This window comes from Cydia splendana, chromosome 20 (assembly GCF_910591565.1).
Source record: "Cydia splendana chromosome 20, ilCydSple1.2, whole genome shotgun sequence".
NCBI lineage: Eukaryota > Metazoa > Arthropoda > Insecta > Lepidoptera > Tortricidae > Cydia > Cydia splendana.
Window position 1 is genome coordinate 2,735,981 of NC_085979.1, and position 26,460 is coordinate 2,762,440.

At 38.2% G+C, this 26,460-nt stretch overlaps 2 protein-coding genes across 2 annotated transcripts in view; one reads left to right on the top strand and one right to left on the bottom strand.

Moving 5' to 3' along the window:
- Positions 1-6,516, bottom strand: part of LOC134800607 (neuropilin and tolloid-like protein 2) — a 64,302-nt gene extending 57,786 nt beyond the window's left edge. Inside the window, exon 1 of the mRNA XM_063773091.1 lies at positions 6,173-6,516. Within this exon, the coding sequence (XP_063629161.1) occupies positions 6,173-6,203 (31 nt within the window). The 5' untranslated portion in view covers positions 6,204-6,516. The remainder of the gene's footprint in view (positions 1-6,172) is intronic.
- The window catches only part of LOC134800771 (phospholipase A1-like), a 619,586-nt gene that overhangs the window by 220,135 nt on the left and 372,991 nt on the right, over positions 1-26,460 (top strand). The gene's annotated exons all lie outside the window — the stretch shown is intronic.

Genomic DNA, 26,460 nt, shown 5'->3' on the forward strand with positions numbered 1-26,460 from the left:
GAATTAAACCCGATACAATTAGCTCTAATATAAATTTGATTTTATTTAAATAAAAGCAGTCAAACCGTCGAATGAAAAAATAAAACTTAAACAACGTTTGCTGTAGAAAAGTACGTATGAACAATTTCATCATCACAAACTACGCTAGAAAGACGTATTTGCTGTCGAGCGTAAGTATATGCGAGGCAATTTTAAAGTATATACCTTGATAAAAATGATAATACTCGAAGGTACTGATTGTAAACACTACATATTATTGATAACATATGATGGTAATGCAATAATAAAGTATTTTTCTTACTTTGGCGTTCGGTCAATATTTCGCGCGCAAAATGCCACCTCCGCTCGCATACCGGCAGCCACAAGCCTGCGCTTGCGGCTGAGGGCTTTTACTTAGCATAAGGGTGTCTTTCGGCGCGCGGGGAGCATGACGAAGGTTGGAGCATATACTGCGTTATAGACTAGTTAGACGCACTTTCAACCATTATAAAAGTTTGTTTGCGTTTAATACGACGTCCATACAAAATAAGAAGAACGTATAACATTTATACGTTTCTAAAGACTATTATGGTGACGTAAAAAAGTTAAGTGATACTAGGCTTAAATGACGTATGAGACATTTAAACAAAAAAAAATACTATACGATTTTTTAGACTAGTATCAGATCTAAAATTTTGCTAAAGATCCTAATCTTAAAGCGCGTATAGCGTCTTTTACGTATTTTTAGCCTAGTTTTTGGCTTATACGTTATTTTAGGCTAGACATGGTGGATAAGATTTTACGCAAACCAGAGCGTAAAAAAACGTATAGCTGCATATACGTTGTTTTAGCCTGGCTTTGTCAAATAGTCGCTTTTTAGACTAGGAACGCTTAGAAAAATAGTGCAAATACGGTCTTTTTACGATATTTTTCTCGAAAACTAAGCCACTTATCGGAAAACGGGCCAAAGTGGTCGATGCATCTTGATCTCTACATTACGAATATCACAAAAAGTCAATTTTGGCAAAATGTCGAAAAACTGCCTTTTAGCTTAGGAGGGCAGAACTGGTCACTCTACAATCTAAAATAGTAGTACGATGCGGCTAAACGTAGGCCGCCTTATTGAAGAACGTATCGCAATGACAATCCGGCTAATCGTCGAGCCGCCGCATTTCAAAACGCCCCTGTTTTTGAAAACGGCTAGCCGTAATGTAATACGGCGGATTATACGATCTGACTACGACATCAACACTGACATATACGCCAATGTCTACCTAATTTACTTTTTATATATCTCGCTCCCACTAATGTCATTACAAGCGAGATGCATAGCCAGTAAGTTACGTTCAAGCTAGCGTTTATGTCAATTCAATTCATTTATTTGTCGAAAAGCAGGAGCAGGTGTTACATACATATAATTAAGTGCTTCACTTTTGGCCATATGAGGCATACAAATCTTTAACGTGAATGGCGGTGTAGCTCATGAATTTTAGGTAAATATATCCGTCTCGCTAACGGAAGCGGCACCTAAAAGTAGTGCAATAAGGACAAGGCGAAAAATCCTGCGTAAAAATCTCAAAAATCGAGGTTTCGTACTCCTCTGTTTCCTCCTCCAAAACTTAGCCAATCGTAACCAAATTTGGAAATCTAAATGATTATGAAATTATCTGTGTCGGACCGTTTTGCTTTTTTGGCTAATTGATATCTGTTTTGAATGCCACGCCTCTCATTGCGGCATAGTCAATTAGGCCATTTTGGCCATTTTTGAAGGGCTCTAGCGCCTTAAAAAACAAAAATATCAAAAAAAGCAAAACGGTCCGACACAGATATTGACAATATTAAACTGTGTTGAAAAAATCATTGCTCTAGCTTCAAAAACCACGGAGGAAAACGAGGAGTACGTTTGTATGGAGAGATGACCACTCCCGTTGGCTCTTAATTGACCGAAGCGTAGCGAAGGTCTATATACGTTTTGACTCGGGCATTTTGCTTTTGTATGGCCGGATGTTCCCCTCTACAGGTCACAATTCTCAACCGATTCTCGTGAAATTTTGTGACCAGATTTTATGATTAAATATAATTTTTTTGTCAATCTGGTTTTTGTATTTTTAGGGTTCCGTACCCAAAGGGTAAAACGGGACCCTATTACTAAGACTTCGCTGTCCGTCCGTCCGTCCGTCAGTCCGTCCGTCCGTCCGTCCGTCCGTCCGTCCGTCTGTCTGTCACCAGGCTGTATCTCACGAACCGTGATAGCTAGACAGTTGAAATTTTCACAGATGATGTATTTCTGTTGCCGCTATAACAACAAATACTAAAAACAGAATAAAATAAAGATTTAAATGGGGCTCCCATACAACAAACGTGATTTTTGACCAAAGTTAAGCAACGTCGGGAGTGGTCAGTACTTGGATGGGTGACCGTTTTTTTTTGCTTTTTTTTCGTTTTTTTTTTGCATTATGGTACGGAACCCTTCGTGCGCGAGTCCGACTCGCACTTGCCCGGTTTTTTTTTTTAATGGCGGTGTCGGTTTTGTAGTTTGTTACACTTATATTTCGTATTATTTTTTTTATTTTGAAGACATTAAAATTTTCGTATTGTTGACTGATCAAACCGCTGTGTGGCGCTGTCGTCGTGCACGGTCCCAATAAGCTATGCCCGATAGGTCACCTAGTATACTACGCCTTTTTTTAACCGACGTATCGACGCTTAAGAATCAATACTGTCTAACTAACATTTTTGACCTTTTTTACCTTTTAATGCAGTTAGGTGCAGCAAAAAATAACGAATAGCATGCCATAATTGTCTAAATTTTAAATTATTTGTTACTTAGACAGTATTGATTCTTAGCGTCGGTATACCGAGATTATATTTTCAGAATAATTGAAAAAAAAAGGTGCCTATAAACCCACACGATGGCCTTACCTTCCGTCGCAAGTTTCGCGCGGCGCGCCATATCTTTTGTTTCTTTCTAATTTACTGGCCTTACGCCCTCTCATAAGCTGGTATTACTATTATAGCTACCTTCCTTCTTCTTCCTCGCGTTGTCCCGGCATTTTGCCACGACTCATGGGAGCCTGGGGTCCGCTTGACAACGAATCCCATGATTTCCTTCCTATTACCACTAAGTAAGTTGTTCCGAGTTTGAAAACTATTTTACAACGTACATAGTAAATCCACCAGGACTTTACGAGGCTTTTTCGATAATGAACATCAATTTGGTTCAGTAAGCTCATAAACTATGTAATTGTTACGAAAACAAGAAATAAGTAGGTAAAAGGTAAAGTTAGGACACGTTTACAGCCACATACATGTTGGCCAAAAAATAAGTAGATTCCCGTTGCCAGGGAGGTTTTGGGTTTTTACTGAGCAACTTTTACTATAGGACCAACCCCAAAATCGCGAAAAAAAATTTTGCCCTCCCATAGAAAATGGACCAACCAAAATGTACGAAATAGCCGATTTTTTTTTCGTGATTTCGGGGTTGGTCCCATTGTAAAAGTTTCTCAGTATAATCCCAAAACCTCCCTGGCAACGGGAATCTACTTATTTTTTGGCCACCCTGTAGAATAAAGCGCTTATTAAGGTTGATGAAATATAAAGTGCGATCGCTCGAACAAGTTTGAACAAGGTCGGTTCATTATTATTACGTCTACTTTACCAGTGGGGCGAAACTGGCGGTCTAGCCAAGGTGACAATCGCTTGCGCTTCGGGGCCTGATCATTTTGGGCATTCTCGGCTCTATGCGACTCAGCATTGCTCCGAGCAATTATTATGATTGGCACAACTTGACGTCCCTTTGCGTGCACGACCACAGATCGGATAATGACTTGAATTTTGACAACCCTAAATAGCCGAAAGAGATAGTGCCGTAGTGCTTTCGTGGGCCGCTGCGGCCCCAAACGTACCTATCACATTTACTTCTATCACTATTTTAACACTTTTGTAACCAAAGTGCCGATTACTCACCAAGTGCCAGAAACACCGCCAGTGATACCACTGACTCGTGGGCCGCTGCGCTGCGGCCCCACACATACCACATCTACTTCTATTACTATTTTAACACTTTTGTAACCAAAGTGCCGATTACTCACCAAGTGCCAGGAACACCGCCAGTGGCACCATTGACCCGTGGGCCTCTACAGTAGGGTTGCCATAAGTGTGGGGACTCAGACCGGGACATTTAAAGAATAATCAGCCAAGAGCATGTCGGGCTATGCTCAGTGTAGGGTTTCGTAGTTTCCATTCTGTCAAAATAGGCCAAATGCGGGCTATTAGTAGGTAAGTATCATGTAAGTATCATGTAAGTACATTACAAGCATAAGGGAGTACTTTTACTAAGAAAAGAAGTTTTTTGCAATAGGTAACTCAAAAACGACTGGACCGATATTTGCTATAGTTTTCATTGGAAGTATTTAGTAAGCTTTTGTTTCACGACTTTTTCATATTTTTTGGACCCATGGTTCAAAAGTTAGAGAGGGAGGGGCACATTTTTTTTCTTTCGCAGCGATTAATTCCGAAAATATTTACTATATCAAAAAATGATTTTTGGAGACCCTTATTCGTTTTGAAAGACCTATCCAACGATACCCCACACTATTGGGACAAAGCAAAAAAAAAAAAAATGTCTTTTGTATGGGTATTTTTGTATGAATTATGTATCCATGCCAAATTGCAGATTTCTAGCACTAACGACCAAGGAGTAAAGCCTCGGACAGACAGACAGACAGACAGACAGACATGGCGAAACTATAAGGGTTTCTAGGTGACTACGAAAACCTAAAAAGTAGTAAAGGTAGAAAAATAATTTTATTACAACAATAGGTAACTTTAAAGGGATAGTCCTTTCCTTGCCTAAACAAAACAATTTTTAACACAGTCATTCAATGCCAGCAACCCGCCAGTCGGGTTCTCTGTTTGTAGTCGCTTTTCGCTACAAAGCGGAAAATGAACGTTTTATATTTTACCATTTTACCTTGATTTTTCGTATTTGTTGATTTTCAATGATATTCTAAAACTTATTTTGATCTTATTACGCTTTAGAAAGTGAAAAATAATTATGATAGTTATTTTACCATTTTTGTTTCGTTTTCAATAAAGAAGGAACTGTATATTGAAACTGTATATTCTTTGTTGAAGTAAAGAAAGTGTGAAATGTTGCAAGCAACCGCATACTTGTAATTTGAGTCTTTTCTCTTTTACATCTATTCTATTTTTATGTAATTGGGTACCATAAGTTTACACTAATTTTATACATTTGTAAATTATCTTTGTAAATTAGGGAACTATAGGTCTATACCGAAATTAATTTGTAGCTACTAGCTAAGTTGCTCATATGTTTATTCTAAGACTGTTTGTTTCTCAATAAAAAAAAAAAGAAGGAAGTACGAGAAAATTTTGTTACTTAACAATTGCCTAACTTGTTAAAAAAATAACTTTAAGATAAATTTCTACAAGTAGTACATTTTCTGACATGTTTAAAATACACCATTTTTTTTAATGAATATTTAAGACATTTAAAATTATATTTAATGTTACGTACTAGAGCTATGTTCAGCGTTCAATAAAAAGTATAAATAATGGAGATAGAGTTCTGCAGTATAGAATTTTTTTATGGGAAATATCCTCCACTTTTATTTATAATATTAATTTGGTTTCTTAAATATTAATACTTTTTGAGATATTGGCGAAATAAGAAATATCTACTTTTTTCCCCCTTTTATTGTTTATAACTTTTGATATTTTTTGTGTGCTAATAAACGCTTCCAAAACATTTTTCTATACAACATTACGAATCTAATGAGGTATCACACGTATTTTTAGGAGTAGTGTCTCTATTTTTCACCGTTTTCAGTTTCTCGAGTAGACTAAATGTGTTGACACTGTTAACGTAAATTCGTAAAAAGTGAACGGACGGAAGTGTCAGCGCTTACATCGTTCTATCTACGTACGATTAGTTAGTCGTGTTTATTGTTGGTATATATTTACCAAGTCCAGCCCCCTACTAAGTAGGTAACTATGATCTTTAAACCGGGACAATTAGCTTATCGGCCGGGACACCGGGACACCATGCTTCAAACCGGGACATGTCCGGCGTACCGGGACGTATGGCAACCCTACTCTACAGCCCTACGCGCACCACATTTGCTCCAATCACTATTTTAACACTTTTGTAACCAAAGTGCCGATTACTCACCAAGTGCCAGAAACACCGCCAGTGGTACCATTGACCCGTGGGCCTCTACAGCCCCACGCACGCCACATCTACTTCTGTCACTATCTTCACACTTGAACTTTATTTCTTTCACACATTTTTCACACTTGTACTTTTATGGTTTCACTAATTTTTAATGCGGATATTTTTGTTTACACTTACACTTTGTTTCACTAAAAATTGGTTGAATTATTCACTCTTTTTACGAATCAGATGGTACATACACTTTTTCTAATTATTTATTATTATGTAATTAATTTCACTTTTATGTAATTGAAATTATTTAAAGATCTTTCACGATTCACTGTTTGTTGATTTTTGTTGCAATCCAATGTAAAATCTGAAACAAAGAAAACTATTATTAATGATTTATTTATATATATCGTTTAAATTGGCATATAATACCACTATATAACTAATAAGCATAAAATTTACATACATAATTTATTAAATTGAAATACATGTCATTTTACAATAACCGACCAAAACAATATCTCAGAAAATAACGTTGGTACCTAGTTTAAAGTTTGGCGGCGGTTGGCGCTTACGCTATTATCAACGCCGCTTCAATATTATTGCGGCCATAAGGTACATTTTCCTGTGGAACGTCACATATCGTTTCTATTTCATATCTAGTGAATGTCTAATTCATTTCCCGAATCGCGCCGTGAGTCATCCCTTAACCCTCAAAATAGGATTTCGGACGTATTTTCTACGCTAAGTAAAATATATAAATTATTTTCCGTGCAACGTTGAACTAAAAGCAAAATGAATCACAAACGCATCTCGCTTTTGAAATGAATCCTGGTAATTATGCAAAATGTCCACTTTGCACAGTTCAAGTTGGTCACGAGCTCAAAACGTTCTAATTTATGTTTATTTTTATGCTTAGTGAAAGGAGCGTGCCAGGAAACTTTCATAATTACCCGGCGAATGCCTGCAATTTAATAATGATTATTTGAATAACTTCTTTGATATAATTTAGGGGTCGTCCAGACATGTGATCGTTTAGAGGGGGGGGGGGGGGGGGTAAGAAAAATATTACGAATGATCACGATGGAGGAGAGAGGGTCAGAGAAGATATCACGTGTAATTTTTTTTCAAAGCGGGAAAGCCAAAAACAATATTACTCAAAAATTTACTCAGATCAAATAATCCGCTCTATTTTATATGCGTATTACCCAATAAGAAACATTTATCGCACCACCTTTAAAACATTAAATAATAAAAGCTCGCATCGGCGCCATGGCCTTGATTGCTTAGCGTCTAAGGGTATACCCGCATCATAATTATCACGTGATCTTGTGGTTGCGTTAAAATCGCCAAGCGGGGGGGGGGGGAGGGTCAAAAATAGGCCAAATATGATCACATGATTTCTGGACGACCCCTTAGCTTTAGAGGATTTTCCTCCCGCGGACGCTCCAGCTGTGGAATGAGCTCCCTTCCGAGGTTTTCCCGAGGGTCTACAGTATGGGGTTCTTCAAAAAAGGAGTGTACAGGTTTTTAAAAGGTTGGCAACGCGCTTGTAACGCCTCTGGAGTTGCGGGCGTCCATAGGCTACGGTGACTGCTTATCATCAGGCGGGCCGTATGCCTGTTTGCCACCGATTTGGTAATTAAAAATCCGTTGCTGCCAACAAGCCAATTCGAACATATACACTGTCATCATAATGATACCTGGATGAAGTCATTTAGTTATCGTGCGATTCGCTCGCGCCAATATATGTACGGACAAGTACGAGTGTAATGCAATGTCAGTTTATATAAAATATCTGGGAGACCGAGCTTTGCTCGGAATACATATAAAAACTCAAAACTGTGCTTTTTCCCAGAGATAAAACCTAGCTAGATTGATTTTTCGCCCCCGAAAACCCCCATATAGCAAATATCATCGAAATCGTAGCCGTTTCCGAGATCCCCGAAATATAATAATATAAGAAATGCCCTATTACCTATAATATTTATTTATTTATTTATACCAGAATTTCTCGTTTAAAGGTATAATAATTATGAGTAACAAGACACGTTTGTACGTTTCCTTAAAAATACGATGGAAAATAATTAATAATTATGCACTCCATCTGTGAGGTGCGAAAGTGTAAACATATCATTGACGTCGACTGTACCTACACATCAAGCGAAAAATGTAAAACGTAAAGCTTTCAAAATCACTTGGCACTCGGTTGGCACTCGGTTGGCACTTCGCTGGCTCCCTGGCACTTGCCTGGCACTCAGGGGCCATTAGAGTTTTAGACGGGGGTGATTTGTACGACCGTTTTAGACATAAGCGTGTGTGATGCAGTTTATTGTTAGGGTTCCGTACCCGAGGGTAAAAACGGAACCCTATTACTAAGACTCCGCGGTCTGTCTGTCCGGCTGTCTGGCTGTCTGGCTGTCTGGCTGTCTGGCTGTCTGGCTGTCTGGCTGTCTGGCTGTCTGTCTGTCTGTCTGTCTGTCTGTCACTAGGCTGTAGCTCATGAACCGTGATAGTTAGACAGTTGAAATTTTCACAGATAATGTATTTCTGTTGCCGCTATAACAACAAGCCGGGTTTTGCGTAATGGTACGGAACCCTTCGTGCGCGAGTCCGACTCGCACTTGGACGGTTTTTTACTTAACTTTCTATCAAATTAAAAACAGAAATAGTATAGCGCAGACATAATTATACTTCAAGTGGAAATGTAATTAAATTTTGCGTCAAGATTCTAATAGTTCAAAGACAATTTTGAACTTGAAAATTGGTTTTTGTGATCTTGAAACCTAAAGCTATATGTAATCTTATAAACTAAGACGAGTTGGTAACTAAGTTTGACAAGCATACATAGTTACAACACAGTAGCTTGACTTGAAGTAATTATTGCTATAATTATTGGCCACTACATTAGTAATTGGCCACTCCTAACAAATCAGAAAGAAACAAGCCAATTGAAGCCTTATTGTTAAGAGTGGCCAATTACTATGTAGTTACCAATGTGACCCTATTTAAAGATCCGATGTAGATTTTGCTGTCTAATTTCTTTTCAGATTTAGATTCAATTTAGTAAGTTTAGTAGAGGTCTTCATTCTTGGCGCAATAAACTCGAAATCCAAATTTGGGACAAGATAAATGTTAATATTTTTCTGTTGAGTAAGAAATTTCATACGCTTCCATAACTCAGTGGAAGATTTATAGTACCTTCGGTGAAAATGTGCATATATTATACAGAATAGGGAACTCTGTTTATTTACCAAATTTTATCGGTATCTACCAAAACACCAAAAAATATTCAAGCACTAATTGTTGAGTAGAACGGAGACCTAGGATCTCTGAAACATTCATAAAAAAAAGTGAAATATGTACTGTAATTTTGGTCTGAAATAAATATATATTGAATTGAATTGAAACCGTAAAAATGTTACCCTAATTTTTTGAAATTTTTAAGATGTATCTTGACGTAGGTATACAGAACCCATACTTAATGTAAATTTCATTCGATAACGTGACGTGCGTCGCGTTTGCGTTATGTCTATTTTTGTATGGCATTTTAAAAAGCGCGCCAAGCGGCACGAAATACCATACAAAATGACACAACGCAAACGCGTACGTGACGTCACGTTATCGTATGAAATTTACACTAGGGGTACCGATACGACACGAAGTCCAGTTTTTCCTTTACTTGATCCATGTATGTAGGATCTCCTTGCATACATTATATCTACTATCGTCGAGACACATCTCCAGTCCACAAGGCGCTCAGCAAACGCCTAACACACAAGGCCACAAGTGACCCTCGCGCCGGCAGCTTTCTCGCCCAAAAATTGGCCATAACAATCCAGCGCGGGAACGCTGCCTGCGTGATGGGCACCTTACCAAGGGCGCAAAATTTTGAAAGGTATTTTTATTTTTTAACTTTAGTTGTCTTAAATGCAGTTAATTTTAGTTTTATATTCATTTTATCTCCTTGGTCTTTACTTGGGTACAGCTCACAGAGCCACTGGTTTAATAATAAACTACTGTTCGTTTTAGTTTCTCTGTGCCGAATCCATCGGTCGTGCCTGATTGAATTTCACCTCAACCTATAATCGGATTTCTTCCATTCGATGTCTCTCTGAGTTATGACGAAGAAATGTCGTTATTTAATGTAAAGATAAAATATACTCTCACTGGCTCAATAAGGTTATTGTGGGTCAAACTTTTCTAAAGCTCTAATGCTTGGAAAAAAGAGTTGAAAAACTGTACTTTTGTTGAATCCAAAATGCAGCACTTAATTATGTAAATATCTGGGAGACCGAGCTTTACTCGGAAAAGATATAAAGACTCAAAAATGCGCGTTTTCCCAGAAATAAGTTGCCATTTGCACATTGTTGTATATATTTTGTGCAATAAAGTTTAAATAAATAAAGAAATAAGACATGGCTAGATCAATTTTTAGCGCCCGAAACCCCATATAGCAAATTTCATGGAAATCGTTAGAGCTGTTTCCGAGATCCCCGAAATATATATATGAACAAGAATTGATCGTTTAAAGGTATTAGAAGTAATAAAATATAACACACCGTTTGCCTAAAATATAAATTTGGATAACATAACATAATTAACTTTATTAAAATAAGGTCTGAAACTCTGAATTTTGCACATTCACTTTTTCCCGGAAAGCCTGGAAAATGCGAGGGATCGTAATTAATTTTTATTTCGCTTGGGATTCACAAAAATACCGAGTTGAAAACATCAAAGGAAATTGTCTAATTTTGCTCTCTTGGTTACCTTTTGTTTTCTTTTAGAACGGACAATTGAGAAAAATTAGGCCATTTATTATTTTTTAAGGTTTCATATCTCAAAAGAAAATAACTTAAATAAGATCACTAGTGCGTCTGTAACAAGTACCCTAAGTAAGTAAAAGTATACCCTCAAGAAATAGTATCAAAATGTATTCCGTACCCAAGGGGTAAAAACGGGACCCTATTACTAAGACACCGCTGTCCGTCTGTCCGTCTGTCTGTCCGTCTCTCTGTCCGTCTGTCTGTCCGTCTGTCTGTCTGTCTGTCCGTTTGTCTGTCCGTCTGTCTGTCTGTATGTCTGTCATCAGGCTGTATCTAATGAACAGTGATAGCTAGACAGTTGAAATTTTCACAGATGATGTATTTCTGTTGCCTTTACAACAACAAATACTAAAAACAGAATAAATATTCACTGTATATTTAATAAATATTATATGGGGCTTCCATACAACAAACTTGATTATTTTGCCGTTTTTTGCGGTATGGTAAGGAACCCTTCGTACGCAAGTTCGACTCGCACTTGGCCGCTTTTAAAAAAATAGTTTAGTTTAATTTCATTGTAATAAATATTCGAAATGAAAAGTAGAGTGTTTAACTCGGAGGAAAGGCATCATTTCAGCCTAGGCCTATTGGCGCTCTCACTGCTTTCCAAGCTACCTTGTCCTTACGAGTACACCTTTCGTCCTTTGGTTAACAATCTACTATTTCATCATAACATAGTTTCAAGATCAATCAATCAACCAACATTTATTCAGCAAATAGGCCACGGGGCACTTTTACACGCCAACATACAACATACAAGCAAAAAAAAAACATCAAAAATTATAAAATACATCTAACAGCAAACTATATCAATTCAAACTAAAGTATTACAATTATTAGAGATGTATAAATACTCTATATGTCGAATTACAAAAAAAAAACTACAATAATATCATTAAAAGAAAAATCTAAAATTATTTAGAGATGTAAATGTCTCTAAGCGTCAGAACTGTAAATGGAAAGATTATATAGTTAATCAAATTATCCGTATTAGAATTATTATTATATAAATATCCTTTATTTATTTGAATTCTTAGGCTAGGTGAGTTATAATATGAATATAAAAGTAAAATATAAAAACACTTTCAAAACAATAAAAAAAACATATAAACACATTATTATAATTATTATGTATATTAGGGTCTCCAAGAGTCAAAATCCTCTATATAAAAACATTAATTAAGAGAAATAATAATAATAACATACGAGAACCGCATGAGGTGTCCCAATTCTGTCTCAATGTAAGTATACTCAAAATAAAGTTACTAAATATAATAGCTCGTGTTAAGGGGCCCAGTGATTACCAGTTCGCCAGACGATATCAGCCTGTGAGTTAAACCAGGCGTGGCTCACTCCGCGATTTCGTCGCTTTGCTACAGTACGTCTACCATCAGTTTTGACATTGACATAACGCTCACGTCTACGTAATTTACTTTCTGTACATCTCGCTTGCACTAATATGCGAGTACGAGCGAGATGCATAGAAAGTAAGTTACGTAAACGTGAGCGTTATGTCAATGTCAAAACTGATGGTAGACGTACAGGTAACTAAAAGTACATCCGTTCCACACCAATTTTGGTGGCTAGCCATAAGCCGCGCGTGGCGCTGTCGCCACCTAGCGGCCTGATCGTAACAGACGCGTTTTGTTAGAGAGTGAGTCTTCTGTACCTAGTACTACTAGTGGCTCTGTGAGCTGTAGACCTCGCGAGCAGAGCTTTAAATAACATGGTGCTAAGAGCTTTAAATATAGTAAATTAAAAAAAAACAATACGAAATTTATGTTAAAAAAAATACAAAAAGTTATAATATCCCAGCATACAATTACTGGGGATCGAACCCAGACCCTCTGTGCAAACAGAAAAAGCGAACGTTTACAAACTGAGCCAAATAGTTCTTACATGGGTTGACGAAATTTAGCTACTCCTTCTCAAATTAAAATTAGTTAAAATTAAATATCTCAATACCTCCGAAACCAGCGAAATAAATTTTCTGAATTTTTGGCCATTTAATCTATAAACATATCTCAAAAAGAAAACACTCGTATGGTACCGATACCACTATTTGTTTAGGCGCGAGCTATCACGACTCCGCCATTTAAAAAAAATTCAAAAAACCGGACGGACAAAAAAAAAATATTTAGACAGAATCCAGTCACAAAATTTCACGAGATTCGGTTAAGAATTGCGACCTGTAGAGGGGAACATCCGGACATACAAAAGCAAAATGCTCCAGTCGAAACGTAGACCTTCGCTACGCTCCGGTCAATTATTTATTCTGTGTCGCAAAATTTGACAGCTCGAAACAACTGACAGGCTGATATCGTCCGGCGAACTAGAAATCTGTGGGCCCCTTTTGCATAAAAGAATTAGAGCAAAAATAATATCCTTATATTTTTAATACGAAATATTGGTAGCTGTATTCATATTTCTAAGAGATTCTCGGATACTTAAACTACAATAGTCAGAAATGTCTAATTAAACGGTTGAAGAAACACTTCAAATATTCCTTGAAATATAAATCAAGGGCTTTTCTAGCAATCTCAAACAAGGAGGGTTTTAATACCTTTAATTGCAGATGTGACCTTAGAAGTTCACAAATTGCGAATACTTAGGTACATTCACGAGCTTTAATTTGGGACCCATCTAAGGTTGAATATCGTGTAGCAAACTAACGCTATTTAGAGCTAATATTTTAACGCAGTGTCATAATTCATTGACATAATGTTTACCATCGACATTTACTTACGTTTACGTTTCTAGGGGCAACCACTCAATTACGTCAATTTGTGAAATAATATTTTTAAAAATGTCTATAAACAGATTATAAAACCGGAGTGTAACTTTTTGCAGAGGTTATCATTTCAAGGGTCGATTCGCTGTGACTTTTAAATGTCTTTTTAATTTGATATTTCAACACCATCGAACTGAAGTTTCAACCTTATTGTATTACGAATGTTCTAACAAAATTTAATCGAAATTAAAGCTCGTGAACGCATGAACCTAGTTATTGTGTGTTTTATATAGATTTAGGTTTTAGTTTAAATTAGGTTGAAATTTTGGTGTTTATTATTATTGTATTAAGTATTAATGTATTTCTTGTGCTTTTAGACGGGGTATTCTTTTTATACCTTCAATATCAATATTTTGAGGATTCTTTTGAGGATCAAATATCTATTATTATAAAACTATAAGAAATACTTCAAAATATTTATATTAAATTTGAAGTATTTCTTTTATAATAATATATATTTGATCCTCAAAACAAACCAGATCGACTGATACCATAAAAAAAATTCTAGCACAATTTGGATTTTGATCTAATTTCACTTCAAAAAATAGTTTTAGAAAGGGTAAGTTTAGGTCGAGGACCAAATTAAAGGTAATATTTTAGAAGCTTACTATGAAACAGGATCAAAGGTTGCAAGAAGGTAAAATAGGAATGGCAGTTTCAATTTAATTTCCCGTTTCAGTGAAAATTATGTGAGGTAAGCTTAAAATTATGTGAGGCAGGCTTAGAATACATTTGTAGGAAAAGTAGGCATATGTCATTATCTCGTATGTTTATTTTGAATACAAAATATTAGTATTAGTGTCCTCGAAAGGATGGGTGAAAGTCGGACAGCCAAAAGGGCCTACTTGGGTCGACCAACTGGGCGCCGTCCTGTTGGTCATCCTGAATCCTGAATACCGTAGGGCAGATAGAGTGGAGGCAGATCTCCGAAAGCTGGCGTTGATACCGCTTTGCACCGAGCAAAATGGCGTACTCTTGTGTTGGGCTTTAAAAGCGTGCAACTTTTAATCCGGAGGTCGCGGGTTCAAACCCCGGCTCGTACCGATAGGTACCAAGGTGGATTTCGGAACTTTTGGATATATTTATATTATTTATATTTTGGAAGGTGGATATATTGTTTGGTATTTAGGTACCAGTCGCTTTTCGGTGAAGGAAACATCGCGAGGAAACCGGACTAATCTCAATAAAGCCTCCTCCGGGTTGGAAGGTCAGATGGTAGTCGCTTTCGTAAAAAGTGCCTATATTGGGATTAGTTGCCAAGCGGATCCCACGCTCCCATGAGCCGAGTCAAGAAGATAAATACGCGAGTAACCCGTTTAACACATTCACCGCGGGCCGAGCCACGGTCGTAGCGCTACGCCGTAGCCGATAACATGGGTTTCCCGGTATGTAGCGAAAATGCTTCGTAGATATAAAACGACGTGTCGTGATTTATAAGCGCTAAATGGGTTAAAATAATTGTAATAACATCCATCAATAGATACTACAATCATCAAAAACGTAAAAACCTTGGATTACGATTACTATAATAACATTAATAACAGTTTATTATTGAAGCGTCTGCGGCGTCTAGACGTGGAATGTTCGCGCTTGGCGTCCAGCCAGCAGAGAGGTCAGCCTCTTCATTACACGTTAGAATCCTTTTCAATCAGTTAGGGCTACCCCACACTAGCGTCTCAAGCGTCAGCGTCTAGTCAACTGGCTCTGCTCGACGCAGCGTCAGCGCAACTGCGCAGCGCCGCCATTTTCCATAGCGCTGACTAGACGCTGACGCTCAAAAGACACTAAAATTATTTAAGCGTCTGCGGCGGCATCCAGCCAGCAGACAGGACGCTGTGCATTACACATTAGAATCGTCTACATTATTAGTATTTAATAAAGGCCTCACTGACGCTTCGGCCACGGAACGCTCGATGTCGACGCCGTTCAGGCTCTGCATTAAGTACACCAAAACTGTGTTTCATAGTAAATATATACAATGCTGTTTGTTTTGACGACCGGTCTGGCCTAGTGGGTAGTGACCCTACCTATGAAGCCGATGGTCCCGGGTTCGAATCCTGGTAAGGGCATTTATTTGTATGATGATACAGATATTTGTTCCTGAGTCATGGTTGTTTTCTATGTATTTAAGTATTTATATATTATATATATCGTTGTCTGAGTACCCATAACACAAGCCTTCTTGAGCTTACCGTGGGGCTTAGTCAATTTGTGTAAGAATGTCACTATAATGTATTTAGGGAGCTAGCGAAGCGTCTCGCTGATGTTACGGGTGACCAGGGGGCTGGTTCCTTCCTTGCCCAGCGAATTGGCATCGCCATACAGCGCGGCAATGCCACCGTCCAGCCTTCTGCGCACCCTACCCCCTACCATCCAGCGCCGAGCTAGCTCCCATTTTTTACAACTTTTTTGCACAAAAAGTATTTTTTTTACTGATATGAAATAATGTCAATTACAATAAAAAAAAAAAACTTTATGAACGATCGTTTTTTTTAACTGCACAGTCTATCCTCCCCGCTGTCTCCTGTGGTTTCCACGGCCATAAACAATGTACATTTTAATAACGAACCGGCCGTATTTGCTTATTACTGTTGTTAGTTCGCTAAGAGCGTTCACAGTTATGGATATTTACAGTACAATGATACTATTAACAAACAAACAACAAACAAAATTTACTTTATTCATGTAGGCCTAGCAACAAGCTCTTATGAATCGTAATTAATCTTCAAAATCGTCAAACATTAAAAAGATTGTATAAAAAAATACTAGTCTAGAATTTCTAGAATAAAATCTAAATGTCAAAAAAAAAAGCATAAGTAACAAAAGAAGTAGATAGTATTACATCGGAATATCCATTTCCTCATCAATAATCAAATATACCTAATAAATAAATAATCATTTCGAATAACAATTAATCCCACGTTGTAATATCATTCATGTAGTCTTGTGTGGTATAATAAGCTTTAGAAATAAGTTTACGCTTTACATAATTCTTAAATTTATTAATAGATAATTCAGTAATATGGTTTGGAAGTTTATTATAAAATCTTACACAATTACCCATGAATGATTTTTTAATTTTATGGAGCCGAGTGAAGGGCACTGCGAGCTTATGTTTATTTCTAGTATTAATATTATGAATTTCACAATTTTTCCTAAAATTTACAATATTTTTATGTACATACAGAATATTCTCATAAATGTATTGACAGTGCACTGTCATTATGTCAATTTCCTTAAATTTATCTCTAAGTGAGTCTCTATGGTTCATTTTGTATATTGCTCGAATAGCCCTCTTCTGCAGAACAAAAATGGTATTTATCTCTGAAGCACCGCCCCACAGTAAAATACCATATGCCATAATGCTATGGAAGTAACTAAAATATACTAATCGAGCTGTTTTCACGTCAGTTAACTGACGGATTTTGCTCACTGAAAAAGCTGCAGAGCTCAGTCTATTCGAAAGAGTAGCAATATGGGGACCCCACTGGAGTTTAGAATCTAAAGTTATACCAAGAAAAACTGTACTATCAACTAATTCCAATTCCTCATCCTTCACAATGACACTTGTTTGCACATGCCTTACGTTACTACTAGTGACAAACTTAATACATTTAGTCTTTTTCTCATTTAACAATAAATTATTAACATTGAACCAATTTACTACTTTTGAAATGGCATTGTTTACATCATTGTAAGCTTGTTGCTTGGTCTGCAAACAATACTATATCATGGTGGGTCTTAACAAGGAATGGCAAGTCATTTATGTAGATAAGGAACAGGAAAGGCCCCAATATTGACCCCTGTGGTACACCCATAGAGACCAATGACCCAGGTGATCGCTGTCCATTCACATCGACCCTTTGTATTCTACCATTTAAGTAGGACTTAAGTAAATTCAGTGCCGATCCTCTAACTCCGTAATAATGAAGTTTCCTGATTAATGTTTCATGACAAACACAGTCGAAGGCCTTAGATAAATCGTATTAGAAGTATTAGAACAAATTAAATTGTTTTTATTACTACTATATAAATTATAAACTGAAATAAACGTCATATACTTACTAAGAAAAAGTGACCAAGGCCTCCCCAGTGCCCCAGGCTGGAATCGAACCAGCGTCCTCTGCTATCGCGGCAGGTGCCTGTGCCATTCGGCCACCGGGCCACGGCATAGGTCGAATTTTCCCATCAAGTATATGCACTTCTTACTGAAGGCTTATGGCGCCCCCACTCTTGTTCTTGTTGGTCATTTTTTCTTAGTAATTAAATGACATTTTTTCAGTTTATAGTACAATGATAATTCACAAAAACGCTCAAATTGCACAAGTGGCACATTGCAAAATGGCGATGTTGAAGTGTTAACTATATTATTATTTAGAGTGGCTAAAAATTAACTGCATTCCGTTGCCAGGGAGGTTTTGGGATTATACTGAGCAACTTTGACTAAGGGACCAACCCCGAAATCGCGAAAAAATATTTGGCCCTTTCGTACATTTTGGCTGGTTTTTTTTTTTTTTTTTTTTCCACACATACAAATATCATTACAGCCAGAACCCAATGCGATATTGTTGCAAAAAAAAAACTCAAGCATAAACAGACAAACAAAAACAAGTACATACCTATATCTAACAAAGACATTTTTTTTTTTACATAACATACTAATCTATTCACTATTATAACAAAGAGTTAATAATGCGTCTTTTGTGAATTCACTCATCGTACATGAGAATAGTACGGTTACCATCAGTTTGTCACTGACATAAACGCCGTCGAGAACGTAATTTACTTTCTATACATCTCGCTCGCACTCGCATATTAGTGCAAACGGGATGTATGGAAAGTAAATTACGTTCTCGACGGCGTTTATGTCAGTGACAAACTGATGGTAACTGTATAGGTCTATATGCGTGGGTATGAGGTTCAGAGTACGCGTATATTTTCTATGGGAGGGTATTTTTTTTTTACGATTTCAGGGTTGATCCCATATTAAAAGATGCTCATTATAATCCCAAAACCTCCCTGGCAACGGAGTGCAGTTGTTTTTTGCCACCGTGTATATAGATAAACACTAATATAGGTCTACAACTTAATTCTAGTTGACTACGGTATATTTTGAAGGTTTAATTGTATGTAAACTGCACGCCAACTGCAACGTAAGCGTGGTTCCCATACAAGTTGCAGTCGGGTTGCAGTCCGTCTTTACCGGCCTTAGAGCATTTAATAACTGGACTCGCCTTACCCCTCTGCCGAAAACATTGCACAATGGGGTTGGCAACTGACAAAGGTTTGCATAGATGGCGCCATCATAGCTTGCCCCTTTTTCTATGAGATTTGGCTTAAAGGGCTGGCATCCAGGGTATTACAAAAACAAAAAAAATGACACAATTCTAGGGATTGACAGGGCAAGCTATGATGGCGCCATCTGCTAAAAACTTCCACCGGCCAACCCCATTGTGCAAACTTTTGCATGGACTGACGTCTGACGTTTATCTGACATTGCTATTTGTACGTTACATACAAATACTTAGGTATTTGTACATACAAATACTTAGGTATTTGTATGTAACGTACAAACGTACACTTGACGTGCCCCTTCCCCGCAAAAATCAGCAGACTGTCGGCTGTCGGCTCGATTCGGGAAATGAATTAGAGATTCTCTAGATATGAAATAGTAAAGATATATGACGTTCCACGGCAAAAGGTACCATTGCCCCGGCTGAATATTGGAGCGGCGTTAATAATAGCGTAAGCGCCAGCCGCATAAGGTACCTTTTGCTGTGGAACGTCACATATCTTTACTATATCGTATCTAGTGAATCTCTAATTCATTTTCCGAATCGCGCCGTGTTTTGTACACAAAATGACAGACAAGGCATCTCCAGTTACTAAATGCTCTAAGTTACCGGCCCTATATTCCAGCGCTACCTCAACGCTGCGGCGGTCGCAATCCGAATGCAACCTTAAATCACAATGACCTTGAACTCTCGCTTAATGAGTCCCGCTCGAACTTGACCGTTTTTAATTAACGCGAAACCCCGAAGTCATTATAACCGTAATGGCCCTACAGTAAATTGGTTACTTCTCTCGTAAATATGTCACGTAAATTTTGAAGCGAAAACTTCTTTAGCGGCGCTGAGCACTTTTTGTGATGGGGAAAAAATGTTAAACTCGCGAGAGCGTAAGACGTAAGATGTGACGTCACGTGTGACGGACACTGTTACAAAGTCATTGAGTTTTTCTTTTTTGATTTAAACGCCATCTAGTGAGTTTCTCAAACTGGTACTAATATAATTCTAGTACTCACAGTGATGTGCTTAGGGGTTTCAAGTAATGCGACGAAATAACGCTAGATGGCGTTAACCCCAATTATACATAGTGCTGCAGACATTTTGCACTAGTCATTGAGTTTTCACTTCTGCCAGCACTCCCGTTTGCGAGAAGTGTCATTTTGTATGTTGAGTTTCCAAAACATTCCGCTTGGCGCGCTGTTTAAAATCCCATACAAAAATAGACATAACGCAAATTACTCCCTTTTTAGGGTTCCGTAGTCAACTAGGCACCCTTATAGTTTCGCCATGTCCGTCTGTCTGTCCGTGTGTCTGTCCGTCTGTCTTTATGTCCGAGGCTTTGCTCCGTGATCGTTAGTGCTAGAAAGCTGCAATTTGGCATGGATATATGGGGCATTATCTATGAAAAGGGACCTTATTGTCGATGGCGCTTACGCCACACAGTGTCGCGCGGCATTGTATATACAGCGGAGCATCGTTAATAATGGCGTAGGTAAGCGCCATCGACAATAAGGTCCCTTTTCATAGATAACGTCACATATAAATCAATAAATCTGACAAAGTATCCTTATATTCCCGGTTTCTATTGTACTAAATTACTTCTTACCTACCGTACGTCTAGGGTCCCAGACAGGTAAATACCACTCATCCCAGATTACATCTTACAGACCTCTTAAGGTCGCCTACGCACGCTTAAATAACAATGACTTGTACTAAATCCGTCCCACAGATCACAGATCACCCTCCACTAGAAGGGGTATAATGAAAATGAAAAAATGGAATGAAAATATTTTATTTTCAGGCAACTACTGGCCCATAGATAAATACCTTAAAACTAGCATACATATTATAAAAACCTTACAAGCTAAAAATTATTTCTGCGACGCGGCGGTTTTCAGTTGTGTCGCATGTTCCGGTGTAGGATTTGGCAGATCCCCACGGAACCGCCGAAACACCACACCCTTCGGCCAGAAGTCCGCGCTCGCGATGGTTTCCAGCAGCGGCCGCGGCACGCGCACCACGAACGAGCTGAAGTGCACGTAATGGCGCGATCGCAGCTGGAACACTTTCAGCTCGTAACGGATCTTCTTGCGAACATATTCCACCACATCGTCTGCCGTGGCGGAAACGAATATTGAAATTAAAAAATATATAATAGAGTTAGACCAAGGTAAGTGTGCAATGATTTCGATAGCACACGCACTGCAAGTGTTATTTTAAACGCCAAAACTCTATGAAATTGTGACGTATAAATAACACTTGCACTGCGTGTGCTATCAAAATCGTTGCAGACTTATCTTGGTCTAACTCTATTTATTGACCGAAGCGAAGCGAAGGTCTACGTTTTGACTCGGGCATTTTGCTTTCGTATGTCCGGATGTTCTCCTCTACAGGTCGCAATTCTTAACCGATTCTCGTGAAATTTTGTGACCGAATTTTATGACTAAATAATTTTTTTTTGTCAATCCGGTTTTTGGAAATTTTTAAAAATGGCGGAGTCGTGATACCTGGCGCCTAAACAAATAGTCGTATCGATATCATAAGACTTTTTTCTTTTTGAAACATGTTTACAGAGTTAATAGCAAAAAATGCAGAAAAAAATTATCGCTGGTTTAGGCGGTATTTAGATATTTAATTTTAACTAATTTTAATTTGAGAAGGAGTAGCTAAATTTCGTCAACCCATCTAAGAACTATTTGGCTCAGTTTGTAAACGTTCGCTTTTTCTGCTGCACAGAGGGTCTGGGTTCGATCCCCAGTAATTGTATGCTGGGATATTATAACTTTTTGTATTTTTTTACACATAAATTTCGTATTGTTTTTCTTTAATCTACTATACACCGTGTTTTTATTGAATTCCGTTAACTTCGGGGTATAGTTAAGTACGTTTATAAGAACTAAATGGCATAGTTAATTTTCAAAAAAAAAATATTTTTTTGTTTTCTTTTTTGTTTTTTTTTTGTTTAAAAAGTAATTAAATGTAGCATATAGCGTTGTTGTAACACGGGCATTACATTTAACTCAACCAAACAATTGAAATCTGTGACATATCAATGTCATTTCGTACATCAATCGACCGAGATTGTACTTAAGTTTAGTAGCAAATGTATGAACTCATTCTAAACACTAATCAATATGTAAGCCGGCCCTAAGGCAAGTGTACACGCTTGTAGAGGCCTTATAGTAAAAAAATAAATTATGGATTATCTCCGAAATGGACTTAATTAGAACATCGGTGTCTTTGAGAAAGTTACTTGATTTAAACTCAGGAATGCACCCTTGAAATTAACGGAAATCAAAAAAAACACGGTGTATTTAAAGCTCTTAGCACCATGTTATTTCAAGCTCTGCTCGCGAGGTCTACAGCTCACAGAGCCACTAGTTTGATATTAATGTCATTGCGTCCCTTTCAAGAAATTCGATGCACTGTGTTTAATATATTATCTATCTGTGATAGGTGGGAAGTTACATAATACGTTCAGAAATTGCTTTTATTTCGAAATTCGGTAACCGATTTTAGAAATTTCCCGAGTACACCATGTTAACATGGGTAAATACTTATGCTATACGAGTAAATGCGTTTAGTAGCAAATGTATGAACAGGTAATAAACACTAATCAATGTGTAAAAAGGCCCAAAAGTGAAGTCCAGACACACTTATCGTATTGACCTTATGCCAGTTGTACACACTCGCCGAGAGACCCCGAGACATGCCGAGAACGTGTGTGTACATATTGTTCCCTTCTCGTTTCGCTCTTACTCGTCTAGTCTCACCCTTATCCAATTGGGTCGGTTTTTTGGCGAGACAGCGAGAGGGTAGAGTAAGGCTTAACGAGTGTGTAGGAATGACATGCGCAAGCGAGACAGGGCTATGCATTTATAGAGCGACGTCCCGTTCCCACCTGTCATTCCGTACGGAAACCGAATGAGAATTCCGTGCGTGTGCGGCCAGGGTAAAGGATGATTCACGTTAGACCGGGCCGAGTCCGGGCCGGAGCTTCCGGCGCTTACTTTTCTATGACATGACAGGCGATCACGTGATGCTTTCCGTAGAAAACGATGCGCCGGAAGCTCCGGATCGGACACGGCCCGAGTGAGTCATCCTTAATGCTCCATCTTGTGTGAGATAATCTACGCCACAGATAAGACAGATACGTGTGTGGCACCTTAATATCTTACTAGATCTGTTTTATGCGCGCATAACGTTTTTTATACCCTAGGGTCAGGTGGTTTCGACATTTTATTACTTATATGCAGTGTTATTAGGGTTCTGGGTGTCTGTGAGAACTTTCCTTTAGATAGATATAATTTCCCATATCACTACATCTTACAATATAAAAAATAAGTTCAAAAACTAAAACCCGACTACTGCAAATCGCGCTCTAAAAAGTATGAAACAAGATAGAATTCTTATCTGAAATTATCATATAGGAAAATTATAAGAGTTATAATTTTTTTATATATTTACAAAGATATTCAAAGGATCGCCGTGGACGTATGCCACGATTATAAACTTTAAGGTAAAGTGGCATACGACCACGGCTATCCTCTGAATCTCTGTAAATATATAAAAAAATTATAACTCTTATAATTTTCCTATATGATAATTTCAGATAAGAATTCTATCTTGTTTCATACTTTTTAGAGCGCGATTGGCAGTAGTCGGGTTTTAGTTTTTGAACTTATTTTTTATTTAATTAATTTTGGGGTCAGGATTTCGTTACTTACAATAATATTTGAAGTCACAAGTATATTACTTTTGCGAGGGCGTCCTCAGTACAGAAATGCACGCAGGGCGCCGCATATATCGGGCTACGCCCGACAACCTTTGGCATGAAGGCGCCTTCGGCGCCTGGCTTTGGAACGCGTACAGCGAGCCTCGTACGACGCCCGACTCTTTTAGTATGAGGGCGCCTTCGGCGCCCGGCTTTGGAAGGCGTACATCGTGCCTCGTACGTCGGGCTACGCCCGACTCTTTTAGTATGAGGGCGCCGAAGGCGCCCGGCTTTGGAACGCGTACATCGTGCTTCGTACGTCGGGCTACGCCCGACTCTTTTAGTATGAGGGCGCCGAAGGCGCCCGGCTTTGGAACGCGTACATCGTGCTTCGTACGTCGGGCTACGCCCGACTCTTTTAGTATGAGGGCGCCGAAGGCGCCCGGCTTTGGAACGCGTACATCGTGCTTCGTCGCCAAAAACTTATTAGGGTTCTGTACCCGAAGGGTAAAAACGGGACCCTATTACTAAGACTCCTCTGTCCGTCTGTCTGTCACCAGGCTATGCGTAGTTCAATATTTGTCTATATTTTATTTTTTTTAGAACGTTTGGTAAAATTTCGGTTATAATATAACTCTGAAATGATCGTACAAACAGCAACACTGCTAACTGTACATCGGCGGACCTTATTACAAGAGGCATAAGGTCCACCTATGTACAGTTAACAGTGGGCGATGGTGTAACGAACACAAGCAGACCTGATTGAAAAAGTTACTCGGTCCAATCGGTAAATACACATTGTATACTAAACAATTCTCGGTAAACACTATTAAACTTTTCATCCGGCCAGAGGCTACGGTTCGATTCGGGAAATGATTTAGACATTCACTATATGAAATAGCAAAGATAATTATGTAACGTTCCACGGCAAAAGGTACCTTATGGCGGCTGGCGATTACGTCGCATAGCGCCGCAATAATATTGGAGCGGCGTTAATAATAGCGTAAGCGCTAACCTCCATAAGGTACCTTTACCCGTGGGACGTCACATATCTTTACTATATCGTATCTAGTTAATCTCTAATTCATTTCCCGAATCGCGCCGAGAATATATTTGTAGGAAATGTATACTCTGTATCTTTAGGTATGTAAATAAAAGTTAACATAATCTACCCTCAAATGGCTCCTTAAGCTAGTTGAGGGTAGATGAAAACATTACACGATCAAATAATGTAGGTTAAAGTCAGGTCGTTCAGTTACAGATTCAGGCGGTTCTGTAATTGGTCGGTTAACCAATAAACCCGAAAATGTACCAATTGTTTGTTTACTTTTATTTAAGTACCTACCTAATATACAGAGTATAGTGAACAGTAAAGTGTAAAAATATGGGTGCACTCATCATACTCAAAAATATGTCCCATAGCTCTTATGTCAGCGAATTAAGAACTATGGGACATATTTTTGAGTAAGGAGTATACCCATATTTTTACACTTGACTGTACCACGGGGTTTCGTACAGCGACGGAATATATGTATATATATATATCGAATACCGATGGTCCTAAAAGGCGGTAGGCGCGTGGGGTAGTACGATAATGTATTACTTCACAGCTAAACCAGTATGCTACCATGCTACCAATGCATGAAATAAACATTAGGACTCGTTAACCATACTAGTGCCTACTATACTTCAGTACTAAATGTTTAAAAGAACTAATTGCTATGTTTAACTCAAAGGAGCGATATGAAAGTAAACGTTTAAATCTTTATTCAAGTCAAACTAGGCCGGCTCCAACCCTACATATCTGACCTGAGAAGATTTAGCCCTATATGGGACCGGCAACAAACTCAGAGGGACAAATCTTTTCAAAACAAGTTAAAACAACACATAACACATCATTTCTTTATTTCACAAAAGTAAGCTTCTAATGAAACATAAGAAATCAAAATAACACTTGAAATAAAACACTTAGCTAAATGGTTAAAGAACGCGGGATTCTATAAGCTATCAGAATAATCCTTCAGGTATAAACCTTCAGGAACGTAGCGAGTTAGGCACGAGGTTGGCTAACGAGTACGTCCGATCTCTAGCGCGGTCCGATCAAGAAGAACTACCAGCGGCGGAGCCACACTGCTCCCGCCTCCAAGTCAAGTTGGCAAACCTGCTCGACCAGTCTACCAACATACCGACAAAAACACCAACTCGTGCCTACGCTCACTCGAGAGAAACCTCTCGACGTTCCAAAGCCTTCTACCTGTCATTTTAGTTCAACAACACGCCAATAGGTGGCGTTACTCTGTACGCAACTTTATTACAACAATGCGCCAATAGACGGAGTTACTCTCTACACAACTTTATTTATTTTGTTACAACCAAATAATACGTAGCTCAACATTGCTAATCGATTTTATACAGGCGTCTAAAATAATGAACTATAACGCTGCAATACGTCTTTCTGGTGTCAGGGTCCGACACGGCCGTCCTGCGCTACACACGTCCTCGTGTGTGGGTGTATGCATTTGATTCTGTAACAAAATACTCAGCACAGTATCTCATCGCTCGGTCATTCCTGACCCACAATTTGGGTCTCACTCAAATTACTATTAAAATCAAACTTTGTTATCAATCAAACCAGAAAATAGTTCAAAGTCATTAAACAATCCTCATTTCTCTAGTCA